General features: G+C 48.2%; 1 protein-coding gene across 1 annotated transcript in view; it reads left to right on the top strand.

Moving 5' to 3' along the window:
* Positions 1-24,163, top strand: part of LOC141258046 (transmembrane 4 L6 family member 4-like) — a 43,271-nt gene that overhangs the window by 12,243 nt on the left and 6,865 nt on the right. The window contains exons 2-3 of the mRNA XM_073673046.1: positions 10,513-10,602; positions 16,942-17,078. Coding sequence (XP_073529147.1) covers positions 10,513-10,602; positions 16,942-17,078 — 227 coding nt within the window. The remainder of the gene's footprint in view (positions 1-10,512; positions 10,603-16,941; positions 17,079-24,163) is intronic.

Raw genomic sequence — 24,163 nt, 5'->3', positions numbered from 1 at the left:
CCGTCTGGGGCTCTCTTACCTTTGAAGATCCCGGAGCGTCCTTGGACTCATCTGTCTATGGACTTTATTACGGATCTCCCGCCATCTTCGGGTAAAACGGTCATACTCGTTGTAGTGGACAGGTTCAGCAAGATGGCACATTTTATTGCTCTTCCTGCTCTTCCTAATGCTAAAACTCTTGCGCAGGTGTTCATTGGGGAGATTGTAAGGCTTCACGGTGTACCCTCTGATGTGGTGTCTGATCGGGAGTCTCAGTTTGTGTCCAAATTCTGGAGGGCATTTTGTACACGGCGGGGGATGCATTTATCGTTTTCTTCGGCTTTTCATCCTCAGACCAATGGTCAGACGGAACGTCTGAACCAGAGTTTGGAGACATATCTCCGGTGTTTTGTGTCAGAGCACCAGGAGGACTGGGCTTCTTTCTTACCTCTGGCGGAGTTTGCTCTTAATAATAGGCGGAGTGAGTCCACTGGTAAATCCCCGTTTTTTGGGGCATATGGTTTTCACCTCCAGTTTTGTACTTTCAGTAGGGGGGGCTCTTCGGGGGTTCCTGAGGAGGAACAATTTTCGTCATCACTCGCTTCGATATGGAAAGGGTTGCTGTATAATCTAAGTTCTATGGGGAACCGATACAAACGTATGGCTGATGGGAAGAGAGTGTCTGTTCCGGACCTAAGTGTGAACGATCGGGTATGGTTGTCTACCAAGAATATAAAACTTAAGGTTCCCTCCTGGAAACTGGGTCCCAGGTTCATCGGGCCGTATAGGATCTGCACTATAATTAATCCGGTGGCATTTCGTCTTGACCTCCCCTCTACTTTTAAAATTCACAACGTGTTCCACAGATCTTTGCTTAAAAGGTATGTGGCGCCGGTGATACCGTCACCTTTACCTCCTCCTCCTGTGGTGGTCAATGGTAACTTGGAGTTTCAGGTATCGAAGGTCATCTATTCACGTTTTAATCGCCGGTCCCTTCAGTACCTGGTTCATTGGAAGGGGTATGGTCCTGAGGAGAGGATGTGGGTTCCTGCATCGGATATTAACACAGACCGATTAATTGGGGCCTTCCACACGACTCACCCGGATAAACCTGGCCCTGAGGGTCCGCAGGCCCCTCGTAGGAGGGGGGGGGTACTGTCACGGGTGTGTCGCCACGAAGATCGTCGCGATTACACAGCCTGACTTCTCGCAGCTGAGTTTTTGGTGCTTGGTGTTTTTCGGCAGGGAGGGAGTTAATTCTCTCTCTCTGTGCTAGACGAGGCCCAGCCTCGCCCAGCTGCAGTTAATTCTGCAGTATTAGGACTCCTTCAAATACCTGCCGTTCTGATAGGGTAGTTGTCGGTGAAAGCTTTTCATGCAGACTATCAGAGTGATACGTGGTATTGTGGAGTTAGGAGCGAAGTGTACTCGGTGTGGTTTTTTCCCTTCCTCGCTTTATTCTTTATCCCCTTACCCGTTGGTGTTCCCTCCGTTGTAGTGGTGTAAGTTTTTGCATGCAAGGTGGTTTTGGGTTTGCCCCTTGTACTGTCTCGTTCGTCTTGTACTGTGTTTGGCATATACGGTCCTGTCCCCAATTGTTGTGATCGGGGTCCTTCTCAGGACTAGATTACTGAGGTTCAGGGATTCTCAGGAGGTAGGTTTACGCTGGCGGCCTGGACCTCTGTACCATCAACAGTACCTCCAGGTAGAGGGATTAGGCAGGGCCTCAGTGTAGGGTCAGCATAGGCCCTGACCTCCTGAACGCCGAGACAGCGTGACACACAGTGATTAAGGACTGGCCAAGACCCTCCAGCATAAAGGAAGTGCGGCAGTTCCTCGGATTGGTAGGCTACTACCGAAGATTCATCCCCGGGTTCACCAAAATGGCAGCCCCTATGCAAGACTTCCTGTTAGGTCAGTCAAAGACCAAGAATCAGAAGCCGCCCTTCAGGTGGGACAAGCTGGAAGAGGAGTCTTTCCACCAGCTGAAGATGGCCCTCACGGGGGATGAGATCCTGGCTTACCCTGATTACGGCCAGCCTTTGATCCTCCACACGGACGCCAGTAACGTGGGGCTGGGAGCCGTACTATCCCAGATCCAGCAGGGCAGAGAGCGGGTAATTGCTTACGCCAGCCGAAAACTACGGCCCACAGAGAGAAACCCTGAGAATTATAGCTCCTTCAAGCTAGAGTTCCTGGCAGTGGTGTGGGCAGTGACGGAACGTTTCAAACATTACCTTGCCTCTGCCAAATTCACTGTGTACACGGACAACAACCCGTTGACACACCTGGACACTGCAAGACTTGGTGCCCTGGAGCAAAGATGGATGGCCCAGCTGTCCAACTATGAGTTTACCATCAAATACCGGGCGGGACACACAAATGCCAACGCAGATGCCCTGTCCAGGATGCCAAACTTGCCGGACGGAGGGGAAGATCCAGAAGAACTGGAAGAGATTGAACTCCCTGCGTTCCACCGTCATGGGATTACCCAGTGTTCCCAGTGTTCCCACTGTGTAAGGGACAAGCACTCTGCCACGTTCAATCCCTTACCCCACTACAGCTGGGCGGAGACTCAAGACAGTGACCCAGCAGTCCGCCTGGTAAAAGAGATGCTGACACAGGCTGATGGCCGCCTTGACCCAGACGCTCCGGAAGAGACCAAACAGCTGTGGAAGGAGAAGAGTAAACTGTTTCTCTACAAGGGGAAGCTGTGCCGGAGAATTGTCAACTCCCTGACATATGAGCTGACCTGGCAGGTAGTGGTCCTGAGACGAGACGCGGCTATGGTCCTGGAGGCATACCATGACGGAGCAGGGCACTTTGGATGGAAGAAGTTGGAGTTCCTGTTGCGTGAACGGTTCTTCTGGGTAGGCATGAGAGGGGCCATTGAGAGATGGTGCGGAGACTGCGGCCCGTGCAACCTGAGAAGAAAGGACCGTGCCAGCCAGAAGACTCAACCTGCAGCCCATCATCACCAAGCAGCCACTAGAACTGGTAGCCCTGGACCATGTGAAGCTGTAGGTCCGGGTACGTCTATGCCCTCACCATCGTAGACCACTACTCCCGGTTCCTGGTGGTGGTCCCTGTCAAAGACTTAACGGCTCAGACGGCAGCTAGAGCCTTCCAGCAGCACTTCTGCCGTCCACACGGGTATCCGGAGCAAGTGTTGACTGACCAAGGTCCAGCCTTCGAAGCGGAGGTCTTCCAGGAGTTCTGCAACCTGTATGGCTGCAAGAAGATAAGGACAACGCCCTATCACCCTCAACCAATGGATTGTGCGAGAAGATGAACCAGGTGGTGATAGACTTGCTGAAAACATTGCCCCTGGAAGAAAGCAGTCTGTGGCCTGAAAAACTGCCTGATCTGATGGACTTGTATAACCACATCCCAGTAAATTCCACCAACTGCACCCCGGCTTACCTAATGAGAGCAAGACCTGGTAAGCTGCCTATTGACCTGGATATGGGAGTCCTGACACCCGAGGACACCTCGCCAGAGGCAGACTGGGATACAGAACGGCAGCAGCAGTACCGGAAAGTGCAGGAGAGTGTTGAGAGAAGTCTGTCTCAAGCAAGAGAAAGGCAAGAGAGGACTTACAACCAGCATGCTCCCGCTGTTCCCCTGGCTCCCGGAGAGCAGGTCTTGAAGAGGAAGAGGCGGCTCCATAAGTTGGATGACCAGTGGGAGAAAGACCCGTACACAGTACTGCCCTCAAGCCGTGAAAATCCGAAAGTATGCAATATCAGTAAAGATGGAGGAGAGACCACAGCCACTGTCTCCAGAGACCACCTGAAGAAGTGTCCCGAGCAGCTGTAAAGCACTGATGAAGACCAAGATAGCCCTCCACCCGCAGAGGAAAGGGAAGAAATGGTCAGTACAGGACTCTGAGAATTTCCCCAGTCCTGGACACAAATTAACAATGCTATTGTGGTACCCGTCCTTACCTTTCTCCAGCCAGCCCCTCAAGGGCCTACAGAAGAGCAAGTAGTGTTGGAAGAGCAACTGGCCCCGGAGGCAGAAGATTCCATACCAGCAGCCCAGGAGAATCAACCCTCTGCTAGTAGTGAGCCTGCCGTGCCCGTGGTAAGCCAAAGAGTACGCCAAAAGCAGCCCAACCTACCCGTAACATCTCCAAACACCTGTAGTGCAGACATTAGCGAGCCCACTACACAAGGGGGGGAAACAGGGGACCCAGAAAGAACACCACCAGATAGTGTGTTACGTAGGTCCACCAGGAGCACTAGAGGTCAGATGCCCGCTCGCTGGAGAATCTAAAAAAAAAAAAAAGATATATACCTGTATATTGCAAATGTTGAAATGTTTTATGTTTGTTGCATGAATAATAATTATGTTTCTCAAGTTACCCGACAGGGTTTATGGACTGACAGGTTATGGACAATGAATAACTGGAACTGTACCTTGTAAATAGTTGCACCTGTTAAGTGCCCCTTTTGTACGGACCACAGAATAAAAACCCGTTGAGGTGGCTGAAGACGTGGTCCAACGCCGCATCATCGATGCCCTGTAGCCACCCCAGGGCCTACGTGGAGGGACTGGGACGGGTCCCTCAAAATACATCTTGGGTGACATGGACACCTGGTTACGGAAGCGCCGTGACCTATAAAGACTGAACTCCTTGTACATATGTTGATGTGTTATTGCTTATACCCTGTTATGTATGTTTTCATAAAATGTGTTTAGTCCCGGAGTACTAAAATTTACCAGGGGGGAATGTGGCACCCCAGGGGGTCTGGTTGCCACAGTGGTAGAAATACCATGTCTGAGAGCGAGCATGGGTTTTCCTGGTCAGGAGCACTGTTGCATGCAACGCCTCCTGCCCCAGTCCAGGGAGGGGAGGAACCTGCCCTATATAAACTGGATCTGGGGCGGGGTTAGAGCAGTCGGGTCGAGTCGAGTCGAGTCTAGTCAGAGCAAGGAGCTCTGGAGGCAATACAGGAGCAGAGAGCCAGGGATTGGAGCTGATAGAGCTCATCCTGGCAGAAGACACAGAGAACCGGACACCGGAGTCCGAGGCTGTGAGGATATCCACATCCAGCAGCAGAAACCACCTGGCAGGGGATTTCAGGTCCTCTGGCCATAGAAAGCCTGGAGGCTCAGTCACACGCAAGGGACCGGCACCGCCATCGAGGAGCGGAAGGTACCGAAGGCCCCAAGTCACCAGCCATATGGGTGAGCACCACACGGTACACTCAGGGACGTGGGCTACTACACGACTACAGCAAGGTAGCCAGGAAGAGTACAGTCAGATGGGAAGGCCTACACCTCCACCTGGCCAGAGGGACTCTTGTTCGCTCACAGACTGACCAGGCCTCTAATGTTAGCCAGTACTCCCGGCAGGGCCTTCTTCATTACCAGCAGTAAAGACCCTGAACTGCACTGCACGGACTCTGAGTCATTTCTGCTGCGCCCATGCACCACAACCCTCACAATCTACACACTCTGCCCTGAGGCTATACTCCTCCCGTGGGGAGTTATACTACCCTCTGCTGCGCACCCAACATCAGCCTCAGCGGTCTGCCCCGCACCGGCGGTTCTCAGTGACCACAATCCACGGGTGGCATAGTCGGACATTTAAACATTAAAAACCAAATAAACAGATCCGCCACTGGTTTGACCACCCTGAGCCACGGGACCGGGTCGCCGCCACGGAGACTACAACCCCCAGCATTACACAGAGACCTGGCTCCAGGTATTCTCCCACACACGGCCCAGGGGGCGCATCACATTTCCAGGGTGAAATGCATCAAAAACGCATGTAATCTGCACATCACCGGATGGTTATGGCCCTGCTATCAGTATTTGGTCAGTATTTTTTCTCAGCAGTGGAAGCCAAAACCAGGTGAGGAACAATCAGAGAAAAGGTATAATAGAAACAAGTCACCAATTCTGTATTTATCACCCACTCCTGGTTTTGGCTCCCACTCCTGAGAAAAAATACTGACCAAATACTGATAGTGGGGCCGTGGCCTATCAATGAAGTTTTGTCAAAGACAAATAACAAGAAATTTCAAACACAAATCAGCTTTATTTAAAACATCACAAAAACAAGAGACAAAAAACCCAACATCAAAAACGTGATAAAAATTTGAAAAAGCTGACTGAAAAACGAAAAAAAACATATGTAACCCTATTTAAATTAATAGCATAGCCTCAAAGCCTAGTTTTAGGAACATAGCCTAAAACGACTTAATTTTGAGCAGTAGTTGCAGACAGTTGCTTTCTATATTTTGATATTGTTTTTCATGCCTGTTAACATGTCTTCACCACACTGTGTGCACAATTATTAAGCAATTTATATTTTTTATGATTCATTGTATTATTGAACAACTACCCTGTCATTGGTCAATCCAAAAGTTTAATAAACCTGAAACCTGGATATTAAGAAAAAAGTAAAAGTTACCGTGTTTTTCAGACTATAAGATGCACCGGACCATAAGACGCACCCCAAATTTTAGGGTGGAAAATAGGAAAAAAATTTTTTTTTTTTAGAAGATGGGGGTCTGTCTTATAGTCTGAATAGGTATCTTACCTGGGGGGGCGGTGGAGCTGGGGTCACAGGAGGCAGGGTCCTTCAGGAAGCCGGCAGAAGTGGAGGCATGCTGGTACCTGGTGGCTGGGGGCCTGGCGCTGGGGGCCTGGTGCCCTGATACCTGGGGTGCTGGGGGCCTGGGGTGCTGGGGGACTGGGGTGCTGGTGCGGGGGCCTGGGGTGCTGGTTCTGGGGGCCTGGGGTGCGGGTGCCTGGTCTGGGGTGCTGGTGCCTGGCCTGGGGTGCTGGTGTCGGAACAAGAGGTGAGGCGAGCTGGTATCTGGCTGGGGGCCGGGCATTGCCGGGTACCAGGCCCGGTGTATTGCTGTGAGCGGAGTTTGCAGAGCAGAGTGAGCGGCCATGTTCCCTAAGTTGTGCTCTACAGGAAAATGGCTGCCGACTCGGCAGAGCGCATGCTCCGGCTCTGGCAGCCATTTTCCTGTAGAGCACAGCTTCAGACCACCGGAAGCCGCTCACTCTGCTCTGCAAACTCCGCTCACAGCAATACACCAGCCTCGGTACCCGGCCAGGACCGGCCCCCAGCTAGATACCGGCCCTCCTCACCTCTTCTTCCGCCGCCGCCCTGCGATCCCGCTCCATCACCACCGGTAAGTTGCGTTCGGACCATAAGACGCACCCCTCATTTTCCTTCCAAATTTGGGGGAAAAAAGTGCGTCTTATGGTCCGAAAAATACAGTAGTTTTCATCTTTCTTAGGAGAATATCTATATATGCAGAATTATTGGGCAACACAATGAAAAACGTAAATTTTACAATCCCAGTTGTTTATTTTCATCCGTTAAAGTGAGAATAATAATCAGGCAACTCAAAATGTATAAAAATACATTTCTGATATTTAAAAAAACAAAAACAAATATGTGACCAATATAACCGTCCAACTTTTTGGGTAGCACCAGCCACAGCCTCCCAGACGCTGTTTAGAGATGTGACTGTTTTCTTTCACCGTAAATCTCCCATTTAAAATGGGTCCTCAAGTTCTCAATAGGGTTAAGGTCAGGTGAAGAGGCCAGGTCAGTATTCTTTCATCTTTATGGCCTTTTCTGGCAGCTGAGCAGTGGAGACTTTGATGCATGTGATGGAGCATTAATCTGCAGATACAGAGTTAATCTGCAGGTTAATAGCATTCTAAAGTTGCCTGGCTACCGCACTGAAAGCCTGGCTACTGGAAGGAAATGAATTGTATTACTCCCAGCAGCCTCCGGTTTTCGGCCAGTGCGGCTTCAGTCACAGCTCGATATACAGTGAGCAGTGGCTGTAACCACGACCCATCACTGACTGACAGTCGGCTCTGCAGTGATTAAGTGCTGAGCCGGCTGTCAGTCAGTGTCAGTGTGCACTTCCAGCCACCTCTCACTATGTATGGAGTGGTGACTAAAGCGGTGTCTGCAGGTTAATAGTGTTTTTTTAGACATGTCAGGTTCCTATTTAATCTGTGTCTCTTTTTCTCAACGTGTTTTTTGCGACCCTGCTGACTATTTGCAACAAAACCTTTGGTGGTTCTGTGATCATACCCCAATATCTGAGCAATTCTAAGAGTGTTGCTTCTCTCTGTAAGTCAGTTATATCTATTTTTTGGCCCATTTTGCCCGAGGAAAACAAGCTGCCCAATTCTGCACATCTTTATAAAAGGTGTCGTATCCTTAGGTCTCACCCTCCATCGTTACACAAACACACACCACCTGATTGGCTTCATCCAATAACCATTCAACTTTATACAGGTTAGAGTTGGAAAATCTGCATAAACATGATGATATGGTCAAAATACTCACTTACCTAATAATTGTGCAAATTATATATATATTTGTAGAACTTTATATAAAAAGTATTCTGGACATTTCTAAAATTTGTAGACTCCACTGAACCATTGTGAATTATCTAATTTCCCAAAATATTTCACAAGGCAGCAACAGTTTGTGCAGAGGTTGCAAAACATCCCAATGGAACATCAAAATAACTATGAGATTTTTCTAGCGTTACCTAAGTATTTTTTCTACATAGTATGAATGTGTACAAAAAATCTGAACGAGAGGAGTAATATAAGGCTTAGCTCAAAAGTGGGTAGCAGCACGGTGGCTCAGTAATTAACACTGTTGCTGTGCTTTTCTGGGTTCAACATTTGCAAGGAGTTTGTATGTTCTCCCCATTTCTGCAAGGGTTTTCTCCGCCACTCCAAAGTCATACTGATAGGGAATTTTGATTGTGAGCCCCAATGGGGACAGTGATGTCAATGTATGTAAAGTGCTGCAGAATATGATGGCACTACATAAGCAAAGCATAATAATAATAAAAAATACTTGCCAAAATATCACATCCGTCATTTTAGTTATAAGAGGCTAACTGAAAACAGTAGAATATTAATATTAGTAAATGATTTAAACTTTCAACATTTCTTTTTTGTTAGATGAGATCCCGCTAAGTTGATTAGAAGGTATCGCACTGCTGAGACACTAGCAGTAAAGTGTATTATGTAGGAGAGTTCCTCTGCAGCAGTACCACAAGGGAAATAAGACGTTATACTGTTGGTATTGGAATCAGTTGGCTGATTTTATGACAAATTCTTATGCAAAACCATCTAGAGTAAGAGATGCTCTAAAGAACTCCTCTTAATTTTCAAAATTCTCTAGCAGGGTATCAGACTTGGTTTTCTAATCCAGACCACCCATTTAGCAATAAAGAAGATGCTTCGAATATAATTTCGAGTAAAGTAAAGGCTGGAACGACAGTGAACACAATAGGGTCTTATCCGGTTTAAAAAGAATAAGTAATAACAGGATGTGCTCACCTCGTGGGGTTGTGACAGTCACAACTCCTGTGTTAGCTTGATGAAATAGGCGGCTGCAGATCCACCAGAAGTGGTAAAATGCAAACTTGGAGGGAAAGTGTATGTGTGAAAGTTTGGATGTAGTTTTTATTTGTCAACGTGTTTCCAAGTATTCATACTTCTTCATCAGTGGTTTGTCCGTATGAAGAAGTATGAATACTTTGAAAACGCGTTGACAAATAAAAACCACATCCAAACATTCTTGATCTCCTTTTGCATATTGGATTTGCCACCTCAAATTTACATACACTTTCCCTCCAAGTTTGCATCTTAGAATATAATTTAGCATGTCAGGCAAACTTTGAAATCATTAGTTGAAACGACTCTTCACCCCCTCATAGTAAATGTGACCATGCATTTCTAATGTATAGATCATTATACCTTTTGGCCTCTGCTCTGCTGCCTCCTCTTCCATCTGAGGTCAGTGCCACATTCTCTGTTAATTCTGGACCATTCCTCCCCTACCTTTCTCTGTTCCGGAATGGTTCACAGCAGTGTCATCAGAAAATGTCCATTCCACAAGAATGGAAAGATAGGTCATTTTGGACATGAAGAGAACAGGCCACCAATCTCAGAATTGGAGGGAGCAGTATCAGAGCAGAGATCATTAGGCATAATAACTACATTAGACATATATGTCAAAACGTAGGATAAAAAACAAAATAAGAAAATACGCTGCAATAAATAAATAGCAATAGTGTATGAAAAAAATCTAGGATTGATAGTTAACATAATTTTGATAAGAAAGCGTAAAAGCCATCCCACCACGTCAAGGTGACCCTACTCGTGAAAATATGTGGCCACATTTACTATGGGGGTGAAGGTCACTGTAAAAGCAATTACACTCTTAGATATTGAAATTTAAGAAAGTCTTGAAGGATTGTTGGTCTTGACCCTGAGGTGTTACCCCATGCATTCATATTACAATCTGCATCCTATCTTCATTCCTAGTTCTCCCCTGACAATACTTTCCATAATAAAATAAAAGGCCTCAATGTTTAATGTTGCTTCCATATAGCATATTCTGAAAATATTTCTTAAAGTGAATTTTTTTTGAACTTTTAGCAAAGTATTTGTTTTGTCACAATTTGCACATTAATTCAGTATTACTATACTAAATATCAAATTATTTATTTTTAGATGGTGTTCCCAGCTCTTGTATTTCTCGGATTAAAGAACAATGACTGTTGTGGATGTTGTGGAAATGAAAAATGTGGAAAGAGATTTGCTGTAAGAATAAATTTCTTCTTTAAATGTCATCTAGGAATTAATGGAAATCTTACAATCCAACTTGATGATTTTTATCAAAATGTGTTGTGTGTAAATATACACTTTCTTGCTCCATGACTTACCATTACATCATGCAGCAGGTGTGGGAGTATGGAGAAGGATCAGGAGTTGAGCCCACTCTCCCCAGGACAGGTGCTACTTGTATTATACAGCCGACACCAGCCTCCAAACGTAGTGATTGGCGCTAGCTCGGATTGCTGCTGTTAAACCACTTAAATGATGCTGTAAATCTCTGATCATGATCCTGGTGCGGTGTCCTGCTAGAGGTGGCTGCCACCATCTTGTTCCTCTGAAACACAACTACAGGCTCGGATTCATAATAAGAAACTGTAATTTTTACTATGTACCTGAATACTCAAGTGTTACAGTGTATAATTCAAGGGAGACATGAAATAAAACAAGTCTTTAAAGGGAATCTGTACCAGGTTTTTGTTACCCCATCTGAAAGCAGCATAATGTAGGGGCAGAAACCCTGATTCCAGTGATGTGTCACTTACTCGGCTGTATATATATTTTTTTTTTATAAAATCACTGTTTTATCTGAATGCTGAGCTCTGTATAACCTCGCCCACACCACTGATTGGCAGCTTTCTACCCAGTGTACACAAAAAGCTGCCAATCAGTGCTGGGGGCAGAATTATACAGAGCTCATGATTATGCCTGACTACTTGGCATTAGACCTCTAATGATGATCTCCTGGAGACAGATTCCCTTTAAGAATATTATAAAACAATCCAAAAAGTTGGAATTACCTTCTTTTTCTCTATCCAAATGTAAAGAAGCTACATCTGTAGAAGAGCAATCTCTCAATATATGAATTTATTTAACCAAAGAGGTAAACTCTGAAAAAAAAATTCAAAATGTCAAAATTGCCATTTTTTAGTCTCAGAAACCCCCAAAAATAAAAACAGGGGATACAAAAGTTCTATGCACCCCAAAACTGTTGCAATAGAATTACATTATATGTCAAATTAATGGGGGTAATTTAAAACTACAACTTGTCCCACAAGCCCTCATACAGCTATGTTAACGGAACAATAAAAGAGTTAAAGATCTTGGAACAATGGGGGGAAAAAAAGCCCTGAAATGAAAATTGGCTATGTTCTTCTGGACTTATCTTCCATTGAATGTTGGACTCTTTTCTAGTGTAGATCATTAGACTTAGCTTACTATTATGCATATGACGCGCCCCCTGGGCCATGTTGTTAGGGATACCCGGAGCCGGATCAGATGGGGGTTGTAGTCTTCGAGTGGCTGTGACCCGGTCCGTGCCCAGGGTGTCAAACTCAGTGTGTGGCAGTCCTACAGATGTTATTAGAGTTCTTTGTGTCGACTACGCCACCCGTTGATTCGCGGTCAAAAGGCCGCCGCTGCAGCAGGGTCCGCTGAGGCTGGTGGTGTGTGTGCAGCTGCGGTAGTATAACCCCCAACGGGAGGGGTATAGCCTCAGGGGGTCAGCCGTGGAGGATGGTGGTTGTGAAGGTGCAGCAAGGAGACTCCGAGGCATAAAATGCAGTTCCAGGGTTTTACTTACTGGTGTTGCTCGGGTCACTGTGTACAGCAGTGACCACCCAAGCCGTGCTGCGTCCACCAGGTCCTGGACTCGGTCAACTCCCAGGCAACTCCGGAGTGTGGTCCTGAGCTCCCTTTCTGACTTGTCCTCCTCTCCGGCCTTCCCCACCAGGGATCCACCTAAGTCTGGCTCCCTCGGGCCTCTTGTTGGTCAAGCCTCCTCTGGGCTCCCTGACCCTATTCTTGGTCTGCCTTCCGGGTGGATTTAGTGGGTGATCGTGGCAGATCCTGCCCACGACCTCCGGTTCCTGGCTAAGGTGTGCTGTAGCCTCTGCCAGCTTGGGATCCGGTACCCTGTTGCCGACCCTTCACCCTATTAGCTCTCTTATGGGCTCTTGGGGTCCCCTCTGCGCCTCTGGGTCTCTCTTCCTTCTCCTCTGCTCTGCTTCTCAGGCTCTCAGACAGACTGTCTGACTGACTGACTGTGGCTGACTGACTGACGTCTCACAGACTGACCCTGATCTAAGATGGTGCCCACCTTATATACTCCCTCTATGTGTGAGCTCAGGTGACCAGCACCCAATGAGCTCCTAGCTTTACCCAGGCTGCTCCCCCTATCTGCCCCTACACTACTGGGATGTTCCACCCCCCTCCCACTCCAGCCAGGAACAGACACTGTCGTACCTGCACATTTCTCTAGTGGGAGTACCATCGGTCTGTTCCCCGGAAATGGGATGTGTGTAGTGCATGCAGCTAACTGAGCTCAGTTCCACACTCCACCCTTACCCGGGAGTGGAATATCACACCTCTGGCTGAGGTGCAATACCCCTGTAGCAGCCGAATCCTCAGGGTGCTACATTCCCCCCTGGTAAATCACAGCACGTCCTCGGGCTGTAAGATATAAACATCCAAAACATACAAAATTTTTTTTTTTCATAAACATATAAAACATATAAAACATCATATACATCATCAGCAGCAATAAACTCTTCATATAAAAACTTTTCATAAATAACATTCTTGTTTCTGGTTCCTCCGGTCACGGTGCAACTTGTGACCGGGTAAAGTGCTACAGTCTCTTGAAGAAAACAGTTTCCTATAAAACCGGTAGGGGGCGCTTTAGGAAGCGCAACTATATACAAGGGGATATGGCCGCTCTCAGTCCTCGGCCAGGTATTAGGAACTAGGGACACACGGGCATCAGTTCAATTGGCTGGTCCCAACGGGGACTATATTTTAACTAGAACAGTTCTTATACCCTGACGGGTAACTATGTACAGTCTCTCTCTACCGTACTTCAACGACGGCGTCCTCCTGCTCCTTCTTTAGATTCTTCAGACCCGTCCGGGTCCTCTTGCTCCTCCTCACACCGCAGCTCCTCCTCCGTCAGGCGATGCACATGGAGGGCGTAGGGTCCTTTGGCACACTTGTGCCGGGTGAAGGTGACCTCGTCCCCTACATACAGGTCACGACCTCTGTGTCCCTCCGGCAGATGGCTTTCTACGTCTCTGCGGGTTACAAAGACGTCGCCGGGGGTATGATGGTCTCTTATGAAGCCCCACCCATGCTGCAGGTTGAATTTAATCACAGTCCCGGTGGAAGGGGGACCATGAGCTGCACGGGGATTCCTCCTGGTCCGGCTCTTCTGCTCCGCGCTCCTTATCTGCGCTTGCTGTTCCCGGACCCGCCTCTCTCTCCGCTCCCTCTCGAAGACCTCGAGCTGCTGCCGGCAGCACTCTGCACGCTCCGCTGCGGCCGCCCGAGTCTCCTGAGTGAACCCCATGAGGTCTTCTCCGGTGGGGTCCCACTCAAACTGTGCCTCCTCCAGCGGGGGCGAGGTCCTGCTTGCGGGCTTCGGAACCGGAATCAGGGGTTCGTCTAGGGGTCTCTCTTTCCGGAGTCGGGGATGGTGAAACTCCGGTGGCCATATAAAGGGCTGCCCATCCGGGCACGTATGCTGGGCAAATAGATTTTCACCCAGGTGCGGCACTCTAGATGTTGAGGGCGCGTTGATGGTAGCGGCGCCCGGGTCGACCAGGCCTTGCGACCAGGCTTGGGGCACCCTAAAGGCAAAGGGCACCGTAAGAACGGCGGCGCCCTGGGTTACTTGGCCCTGCGACCAGGCCGGTGGCTCCGCGGAGGTAGGGGGCGCTGTTGGTATTGCGGCGCCCGGGTGTACTAGGCCTTGCGACCAGGCCGGTGGTATTTCCTGCTTGGCCACGCTCGAGGTCGAGGCGTGTGACGTCACAGGGGTCGCGGCCGCGGCTTCTGCTTGAGGCCTAGTCTGGCACGGTGACGATGCAGCGACGGGCACGGCAGGGGGAATTTCGGGCTCTGCGACGGGGAGCTGGGGCAGGCACACGGTTTCCCGGCTCGGGGTAGAGACGTCCCCTTTACCTGCCTCCGTCCATTCAGCTCCCTTCTCGGCGCCGTCTCCTGCCTTCATTCCTCCTGCGACATCCTCAGAGGCGGTCTGTCTCCTCGTCTCAGGTGGCGTGCTCCGCTGTCGGGTTTCGGTCTGCTGGGCCATCTCTCGGCTCCACTCCGCCAACGTCTCCCGCTGCACCCGGGCCATCCTCCGTGCGAGGCCCTCCAGCGCGGTCTGTGCACACTCCCGGTCTCGGGGGAGCTGTGCTAGGATCTCCAGCAGGCCTTCTGGAGTGGAGACCTGCAACAGGCTCCTGACCACTGGGTCGGTGCTGCCTGACTCTCCCTCCATCTCCGGGTAGGCTCTCTCTGGACTCTCTTCCAGACGTCTTGTCTCCGGGTGCGCTCTCTCCAGACTGCTCCAGGCGACACCCATCTTTGTTCTCTTGTTCTGTCTCCGCCCACATCGAGGGTGGTCCCGGGGCAACTTTGTGATTGTCAGTTCCAGGGGCAGTTCTCTCACGCTGATGGACACTTCCAGCATCACAGTCTCTGTTGGTGGGCGCGGTTTCCGCTTTTGGCGCCATTCTTCGACCTGGCCCACGATGGGAGGTGGCCTCTTGCCACCCTCTGGCACGCCCATAATGGCGTCCGCTCTTCCAAGGCGGGAAATCTTTGGAAATGGCGGGAATCGTCTCCCAGTGGCGGGAAACTCCATGGATGGCGGGAAAAAGCTGCAAATGGCGGACAACCGGCGGGAAACGACCTGTGATGGGGTCCGTTGGCGGGGACCCTCCGGAACCGGCAGGAGACTTCTTTTTGAGGTAACGGTGTACTTTTCTTCAGGCACGCAGTACCCGGTTGTTGCGGGCACGTTATCCTGCCGACTACGCCAAAGTTGACGCGCCCCCTGGGCCATGTTGTTAGGGATACCCGGAGCCGGATCAGATGGGGGTTGTAGTCTCCGAGTGGCTGTGACCCGGTCCGTGCCCAGGGTGTCAAACTCAGTGTGTGGCAGTCCTACAGATGTTATTAGAGTTCTTTGTGTCGACTACGCCACCCGTTGATTCGCGGTCAAAAGGCCACCGCTGCAGCAGGGTCCGCTGAGGCTGGTGGTGTGTGTGCAGCTGCGGTAGTATAACCCCCAATGGGAGGGGTATAGCCTCAGGGGGTCAGCCATGGAGGATGGTGGTTGTGAAGGTGCAGCAAGGAGACTCAGAGGCATAAAATGCAGTTCCAGGGTTTTACTTACTGGTGTTGCTCGGGTCACTGTGTACAGCAGTGACCACCCAAGCCGTGCTGCGTCCACCCGGTCCTGGACTCGGTCAACTCCCAGGCAACTCCGGAGTGTGGTCCTGAGCTCCCTTTCTGACTTGTCCTCCTCTCCGGCCTTCCCCACCAGGGATCCACCTAAGTCCGGCTCCCTCGGGCCTCTTGTTGGTCAAGCCTCCTCTGGGCTCCCTGACCCTATTCTTGGTCTGCCTTCCGGGTGGATTTAGTGGGTGATCGTGGCAGATCCTGCCCACGACCTCCGGTTCCTGGCTAAGGTGTGCTGTAGCCTCTGCCAGCTTGGGATCCGGTACCCTGTTGCCGACCCTTCACCCTATTAGCTCTCTTATGGGCTCTTGGGGTCCCCTCTGCGCCTCTGGGTCTCTCTTCCTTCTCCTCTGCTCTGCTTCTCAGGCTCTCAGACAGACTGTCTGACTGACTGACTGTGGCTGACTGACTGACGTCTCACAGACTGACCCTGATCTAAGATGGTGCCCACCTTATATACTCCCTCTATGTGTGAGCTCAGGTGACCAGCACCCAATGAGCTCCTAGCTTTACCCAGGCTGCTCCCCCTATCTGCCCCTACACTACTGGGATGTTCCACCCCCCTCCCACTCCAGCCAGGAACAGACACTGTCGTACCTGCACATTTCTCTAGTGGGAGTACCATCGGTCTGTTCCCCGGAAATGGGATGTGTGTAGTGCATGCAGCTAACTGAGCTCAGTTCCACACTCCACCCTTACCCGGGAGTGGAATATCACACCTCTGGCTGAGGTGCAATACCCCTGTAGCAGCCGAATCCTCAGGGTGCTACACATACTATGGAGATCTACGATTATCAGCTATGGGAGAAAAAAACAGAATTACAAAGAATCACCCTTCTAAAAGACAATCCTATAAACATTATCATCATGTGTGAAACCTCCTTGAGATACCCAACTATTGTTGTGAAATAGGGTTGCTCTTCTAAAAGAGGATAAATATGAAGAAGATATGAAAGATGAAAAAAGTTTCACATGTATAAATAATCCTTGTATGCATAGTAATAAAAAAATTCTGTTTCCAGAGCTCAGTGTAATACGGATCTGATACTCACTTTGTTGTCTCCCTATTTATTGCTTTTGAAGATGTTGTCCTCCATACTGTTTGCAGCCATTGGATTTGTTGGCGCTGGTTACAGCTTTATCATCTCTATAGTCGGAATACATAATGGTCCAAAGTGTGATGTAGGCTCTGGAAACTGGACATATCCTTTTGAAGGGGGGTAAGTACATAGAGGGAAGCAGTAGATCCTAAATACATTATATACATCCTAAAGGGGCAGATTATAGAGATCAGCTCTACATAAACGCTAAAGGTAATTAACAAACTAAACATACACCGGCAACATGTCAGCGATAATCTCATCTATTTACATCCATTACATACAGTGTTCCACAAAGAACCCATGTTATCCATTATGGTTAGAGCAATGTATGGCAGGAAGTGAGCCTGGAGAAGTCAAAGGGAAGAGTCCCTCTAACCCTGTGTAGCTAGTTGTAAAGTGCGTGAGAGTGGTAGTCATGACCGAGCTGCTGTCAGGTTACGCTCTGGCACTTTACAGACAAATGTTGTCCCAGTCCCAGTGAACTGTCGTGTGTGGGGTGTGCCTCCGCTGCCTGCAGGCTTTCGTCCTCGGGAGCCGCCGCACATAATTCTGGGGGCATCAAGTTCTTTACAGCAGGAAAACCTTTACTGGTCAGTTCAAGTTCATCAGGTGGTGACATGTGGGATAGGGCACAGCAATTCATGTTTCCTTCCTACTTAGCACAACACCTGGTCAGCCCTGTAACTCGTTCATTCTGGACTACCCTCATGCCCGCTGACTCCATCAGCCTCAGTGATTTCCTGTCCTCTTCAGCAGTGCACCCGGGACGAGTCACCTGCTACCCATGTAAATACACATCCACCAACCTCAAGATGTCAGATGACCAGGCTCGTTCCTTGGTACCTGGCCTGAGCCCTAGGCTCCAGACATCACAAGAATGTCCATAAGGGATATCGGTACCTTGAACGATTGGCCCATGCTGGCCCTATTTGCCCACAACTCCTGACCTTGACCTTGACACTGCACTTCATTCTCTCCTAACTCTCACACTATCAGGAAGTGCCCCCCTTTTATCAACACTAGTTCCCACCCGCTGGGCAAGTTCTACCATTAATTATTTAGTATCCTATATACTAAACCTATTGTCCTTATTCTATGCCCTATACTGTTGCTAAACAACTTATTATATAAACAATACTCATCTTATCACTAATCTAATCCTACGCTCATCCTGTACTATGCCCTACTCACATTATACGTTAACACGTTACATTCTTATATACTGTACATTACCATCACACATCATATGAGACGCACATCACTATTACATCTAAAACCACATGAGACTGTACACACAGCGCGATTGTTGTCTTCAGGGGCAGGGACGGGGTAAGACAGTCCACATCTCTACATAAAGAGCAGGATAATTATTGACCTGATCACTCTCCTCCAAGTCAGAAAATACAGAACCACTTATTTATTTATTTTTCTCACTTATATACCACCATTAAGTTTTCACAGTGCTTTATAGACATCACTTAAAATAAATATTTAAGTATATAAAGTATTTAGGCAAATAGTGTTAAACAGCATGCAGGACTACCACAGTGAACAATATTGTCTACATACCTGGTGATTTAAGTCAGTAAAATAATTAATGCCTGCACCTCTGGTGATTTAGAACAGTGAAAAAGTTAAGGTCAGGATAGCTGCTCGTTTATGGTTTTGAAGGATTTAACGTAAGGACCTTCAATGGTCTAAGGCAGGTAATGGGTTAACGTCAGCATACCTGGTGGGCTAGTATAACAAGGGGTTTAATACAAAAATTCCTGGGAATCTAGGGTAGTAAACGGTTAATTTAAAGGGGATATCCATGACTTTAAAAAAAGGCATGTAGTTACTAACAGAGGCAACTATCTGCCTGTTGTACCTGGCGCCGGTCATTGATCGCACTGATTGACAGTCGGCTTCCCCCAATTAGACAGCAGACAGCCAGCTGTCAATCAGCGTGACACGAGTAGTCCAGCCCCTGTCAACAGGAAGAGAAACTGCTGCTCTGGTTACAGGGAACAGCTAAATCTCCGGCAGGAGCGGTCATTGACCGGCACTGGGTACCACAGGCAGGTACATGCCTCTGTTAGTAACTACATGCCCTTATTTTCTTAAAGTCCAGGATATCACCTTTAAGGATTCCTGGTGGTTGACGGCATTGTTAGGGCTCGCTCTCACTTGCGATTAAATCGGACGAATGCAATCCAATAAAAAATCGGATTGTATTCATACCAATGTAATCCTATGATGGTGTTATCAGTGGCGGTTTTTTTTTCCGATCGGATTGCGTTCGGGCTGGAAAAAATCGCAGCATGCTGCATTCAGATCGCACGCACCCATATAAGCCTATGGGTGTGTGTGAAACATCGCACTGCACTCGGATATCACCCGAGTGCAGTGTGATTCCCGCCGATGCCAGCAACAGAGGAGATGGAGAAAATGATTTCTCTGTTCCCTCCACAGCTGTGTTGCCATCCTCTCTGTGCGAGAGGATCGGAGCACGGAGCACTGACATTCGGCTCCCGCTGGCAGCAGGGCAGGAACCGAGTGTCATTAGCATATCGCATCTGATGCCATACGCTAGTGGGACCCCGGCCTAAGGGATAACAAAAAGATAGATGATTAATGTATGATTTCTTGGGGTCTAGCCATTATGGCCCCCCTGATTGCAAGAATAAGGCTTCCAAAGTCTCGTGTGTGAATGGAAGGATAGTGCGCAGGACCGCTCCTCTATTTACTATTTATAGAGGCAGTGGCACTTATGTACTCCATCACTAAAAAGACCCATAGTAAGGAATAGAGTAGTGGTTCCTCATGTACCAATCACTCCATTCACACAGGGAACTATATAGTACCTCAGTCCCTGGCATTGACCAGGGTCAAAAAGGCTGTTTTACACCCCAAGCGAATAAAATATGGTGTACAGCACTCAGGTTAATGGTGCTTGAGTAAGGCTATGTGCCCACGATGCAGATTTGAAGCAGAAATTTCCTGAGCATTCCTGCATCTCCTTGGCAGAAAAAACGTATGCGGATTTTACATGCGTTTTTTTCAGCGTTTTTACATGCGTTTTTTTCAAGCGATTTTGAGCATCACTTGGAAAAGGGCTTGACAAGTTGGTCACACAATATAAATCCCTGAAACTGGCATTGATTTTTATTGTGTGACCAACTTATGAGGAAATTTCTGCTTTAAATGCTGCATCTAAAGTAAAAAAAAAGAATTAAAAAGTAAAAAGAAATAAAAAACCTTATATTCACCTCTCCGGCAGCCCTCGGTCTCCTCCCGGCCGTGTCCTCTTTCCTCAGCGTCCCGTGGTGTAATGGTAGAACCTGCGGTGAAGTCATTTAGTCAACTGATGGTCACGCGACCATCACCTGACCGCTGACGTCAGTGGTCGCGTGACCATCAGCTGACTAAATGACATCACCGCAGGTCCTGCCAGTACACCACGGGAGGCCGAGGAGAGAAGATGTGGCCGGGAGGAGACGGGGGCCGCCGGAGGAGGTGACTATGAATAATTTTTTAAATTTTTTACTTTATTCTCTTTTTACTTGCGGGTACCATGGTACCCGGGTTGGAGGAGAGTCTCTTCTTCTCCAGACCCGGGTACCATCCGCGTAGTGAACCACATAACATCCGCATGCATAAATGTATATGTGCAGATATTATGCGGTTCAATGCATGTCAATGGGCGCGATTTCGAGGCGAAATCGCGCCCAAATTGGTAGTGCTGTGAATTTTTCCACAATGATAATCCGCAGCGAAAATTTACGCATCATGTGCACAGCACATGCAGATTATCATTGGGGAACATCCCAGACCACTTAGCAACCGATTTTAATGCATTTCTCTAGCTGAAATGCCGCCGCGGAAACGCATTAAATCCGCATAGTGGGCACTCAGCCAAAGGGTTCCAACCCATTATTACTATATTCCAAATACTCAGCACTTTTTTTTATACCCAAAGTGATTATATATTTACCTGTTTATGGGATAACACCTTTATTTTAAGATCCTTGTTGAGAGGTAGTGAAAGGGTAAATGTTTCATATTGGGTTCAGTTGGTTACTTGCCTCTCTAAACTGCAGCATTGTCCTGGCTGTAACAGGAGGCTGAACGTTGATCGTTCTGGTTCTTGGTGGATGAAGAGAATTGCACAACTGTATGATTGGATAGAACGATTCCCCTCAATGATCTGTCTGATCTTTAAGGGGAGAGCTGAGGTGCTCTGCATGGGAACACACTTTTCCAGAGCAGAGACGTCTTTAGTGCTGTGCGGCTGCATAGATTAAAGAGAAAAGTGTCAGTAACCATAAGCATAGCTCAATCTGCAAGGAAATAGCTTCATCTGCAATGAAATCAGTTGCCGCAGCCATGGGCATACCCAGGATCAAAACTAGGGGAGGGCAAGCCATGGTCGTTCAGGTTGTAAAATTTTAAAACGAAAAAGGTGCAACGCTGGAAACAGATAAGACACCGGAGGGTGAGTATAAGATGGAGCAGGAGAATTAAATTTAGAGCACCAATCCAGGTAATCACATATAGAGGCTTCCCCGTAGTGTAATTACATATAGCCTAGAATAATGACGCTGACACTCGGGGTACAGGATAATGACACCGACACTGGGGGTACAGGACGACACCGACACTGGGGGTACAGGATAATGACAACAACACTCGGGGTACGGATTAATGGCGCTGACACTCGGGGTATGGATTAATTGCGCTGACACTCGGGGTACAGGATAATGGCGCTGACACTCGGGGTATGGATTAATGGCGCTGACACTCGGGGTACAGGATAATGACACCGACACTGGGGGTACAGGATGACACCGACACTGGGGGTACAGCATAATGGTGCCGTCACTGGGGGTACAGGATAAAGACGCCGACACTCGGGGTGCAGGATAATGGCGCCGACACTGGGGGTACAGGATAATGGCGCTGACACTCGGGGTGCGGGATAATGACGCTGACACTCGGGGTGCGGGATAATGGCGCTGACACTCGGGGTACGGGATTTTATTTATATTTTATTTATTTAGATTGCGGCGTGCTGTGTCACTCAGCGTGCATTAAAGGTAATCCCGGCCGGACCCCATGCAGTGACACTGCGCAGTTCCAGCCGCCGGGTGCAGAGCAGAGCAGTCACCTGTGGCCGGCCGGGGTGGATTAAGAGTAGCAAGGGCCCCGGGCAGTTTAGAAGGCGCGCCCCCCCCCCCACACACACACACACCTGATGTATCACATGTCACATGATCCCCTGTGATAGATCATGTGATAGTTCACGTGAAATTAATTTGGCACAATATTAATTATAATAATTTTTTTTAGGCTGTGTGTCCACTATGCGTTTTTTAAGCGTTTCCGCAGTGGCAATTCCGCTGCAGAAACGCTTAAAAAATGCTTGGTAGAAGGTCTGCCATGTTCCTCAATGATAATCCACTGCGGAAATTTACGCTGCAGATTATAATTGCGGAAAAATCCGCAGCATTACCAATTATTTTGCGGAAGCACAGCGTTTTCACCGCCACTGACTTGCATTGGAACGCATGGAATCTGCATCACTGCATCTGTACATGCGGATTCCATGCGTTTCAATGTGCGGATGGTACCCGGGTCTAGAGGAGAGGAATCTCTCCTCCGTACCCGGGTACCATAGAACCTGTAAAAAAAGAATAAAATAAAAAATAAATATTATACTTGCCTTCTGATGACCCCCGGTGTCTTTATCCGATGCGTCCTGGCTTGCCGGCAGCTCGCGATGGTCTGAAAAGGACCTGCCGTGACGTCATTTAGTCATGTGACGGGTCACGCGACCTCTGACGTCGGCAGGCCATCAGAAGGTAAGTATATATTTTTGATTTTTTACCATTCTTTTACGGTCACACTATATACAGTGCTGGCCAAAAGTATTGGCACCCCTGCAATTCTGTCAGATAATACTCAGTGTCTTCCTGAAAATTATTGCAATCACAAATTCTTTGGTATTATTCTCTTCATTTAATTTGTCTTCAATAAAAAAAACAGAAAAAGAATTGTCCTAAAGCCAAATTGGATATAATTCCACACCAAACCTAAAAAAGGGGGTGGACAAAAGTATTGGCACCATTTGAAAAATCATGTGATGCTTCTCTAATTCGTGTAATTAACAGCACCTGTAACTTACCTGTGACACCTAACAGGTGTTGGCAATAACTAAATTACACTTGCAGCCAGTTAACATGGATTAAAGTTGACTCAACCTCTGTCCTGTGTCCTTGTGTGTACCACATTGAGCATGGGGAAAAGAAAAGACCAAAGAACTGTCTGAGGACTTGAGAAACCAAATTGTGAGGAAGCATGAGCAATCTCAAGGCTACAAGTCCATCTCCAAAGACCTGAATGTTCCTGTGTCTTCCGTGCGCAGTGTCATCAAGAAGTTTAAAGCCCATGGCACTGTGGCTAACCTCCCTAGATGTGGACGGAAAAGAAAAATTGATGACAGATTTCAACGCAAGATTGTGCGGATGGTGGAAAAAGAACCTCGACTAACATCCAAACAAGTTCAAGCTGCCCTGCAGTCCGAGGGTACAACAGTGTCCACCCGTACTATCTGTCGACGTCTGAATGAAAGGGACTGTATGGTAGGATACCCAGGAAGACCCCACTTCTTACCCCGAGACATAAAAAAGCCAGGCTGGAGTTTGCCAAAACTTACCTGAGAAAGCCTAAAACGTTTTGGAAGAATGTTCTCTGGTCAGATGAGACAAAAGCAGAGCTCTTTGGCAAAAAGCATCAACATAGAGTGTACAGGAAAAAAAAGAGGCATTCAAAGAAAAGTACATGGTCCCTACAGTCAAACATGGCGGAGGTTCCCTGATGTTTTGGGGTTGCTTTGCTACCTCTGGCACTGGACTTCTTGACCGTGTGCATGGCATTATGAAGTCTGAAGACTACCAACAAATTTTGCAGCATAATGTAGGGCCCAGTGTGAGAAAGCTGGGTCTCCCTCAGAGGTCATGGGTCTTCCAGCAGGACAATGACCCAAAACACACTTCCAAAAGCACTATAAAATGGTTTGAGAGAAAGCACTGGAGACTTCTAAGGTGGCCAGCAATGAGTCCAGACCTGAATCCCATAGAACACCTGTGGAGAGATCTCAAAATGGCAGTTTGGAGAAGGCACCCTTCAAATATTAGGGACCTGGAGCAGTTCGCCAAAGA

The sequence above is a fragment of the Phyllobates terribilis genome, unplaced genomic scaffold (genome assembly GCF_046119375.1).
Source record: "Phyllobates terribilis strain yellow unplaced genomic scaffold, ASM4611937v1 Scaffold_3__8_contigs__length_932513732, whole genome shotgun sequence".
NCBI classification, from domain to species: domain Eukaryota; kingdom Metazoa; phylum Chordata; class Amphibia; order Anura; family Dendrobatidae; genus Phyllobates; species Phyllobates terribilis.
The sequence above is the reverse complement of the archived record's forward strand: the minus strand, read 5'-3'. Positions and strand labels throughout refer to the sequence as shown.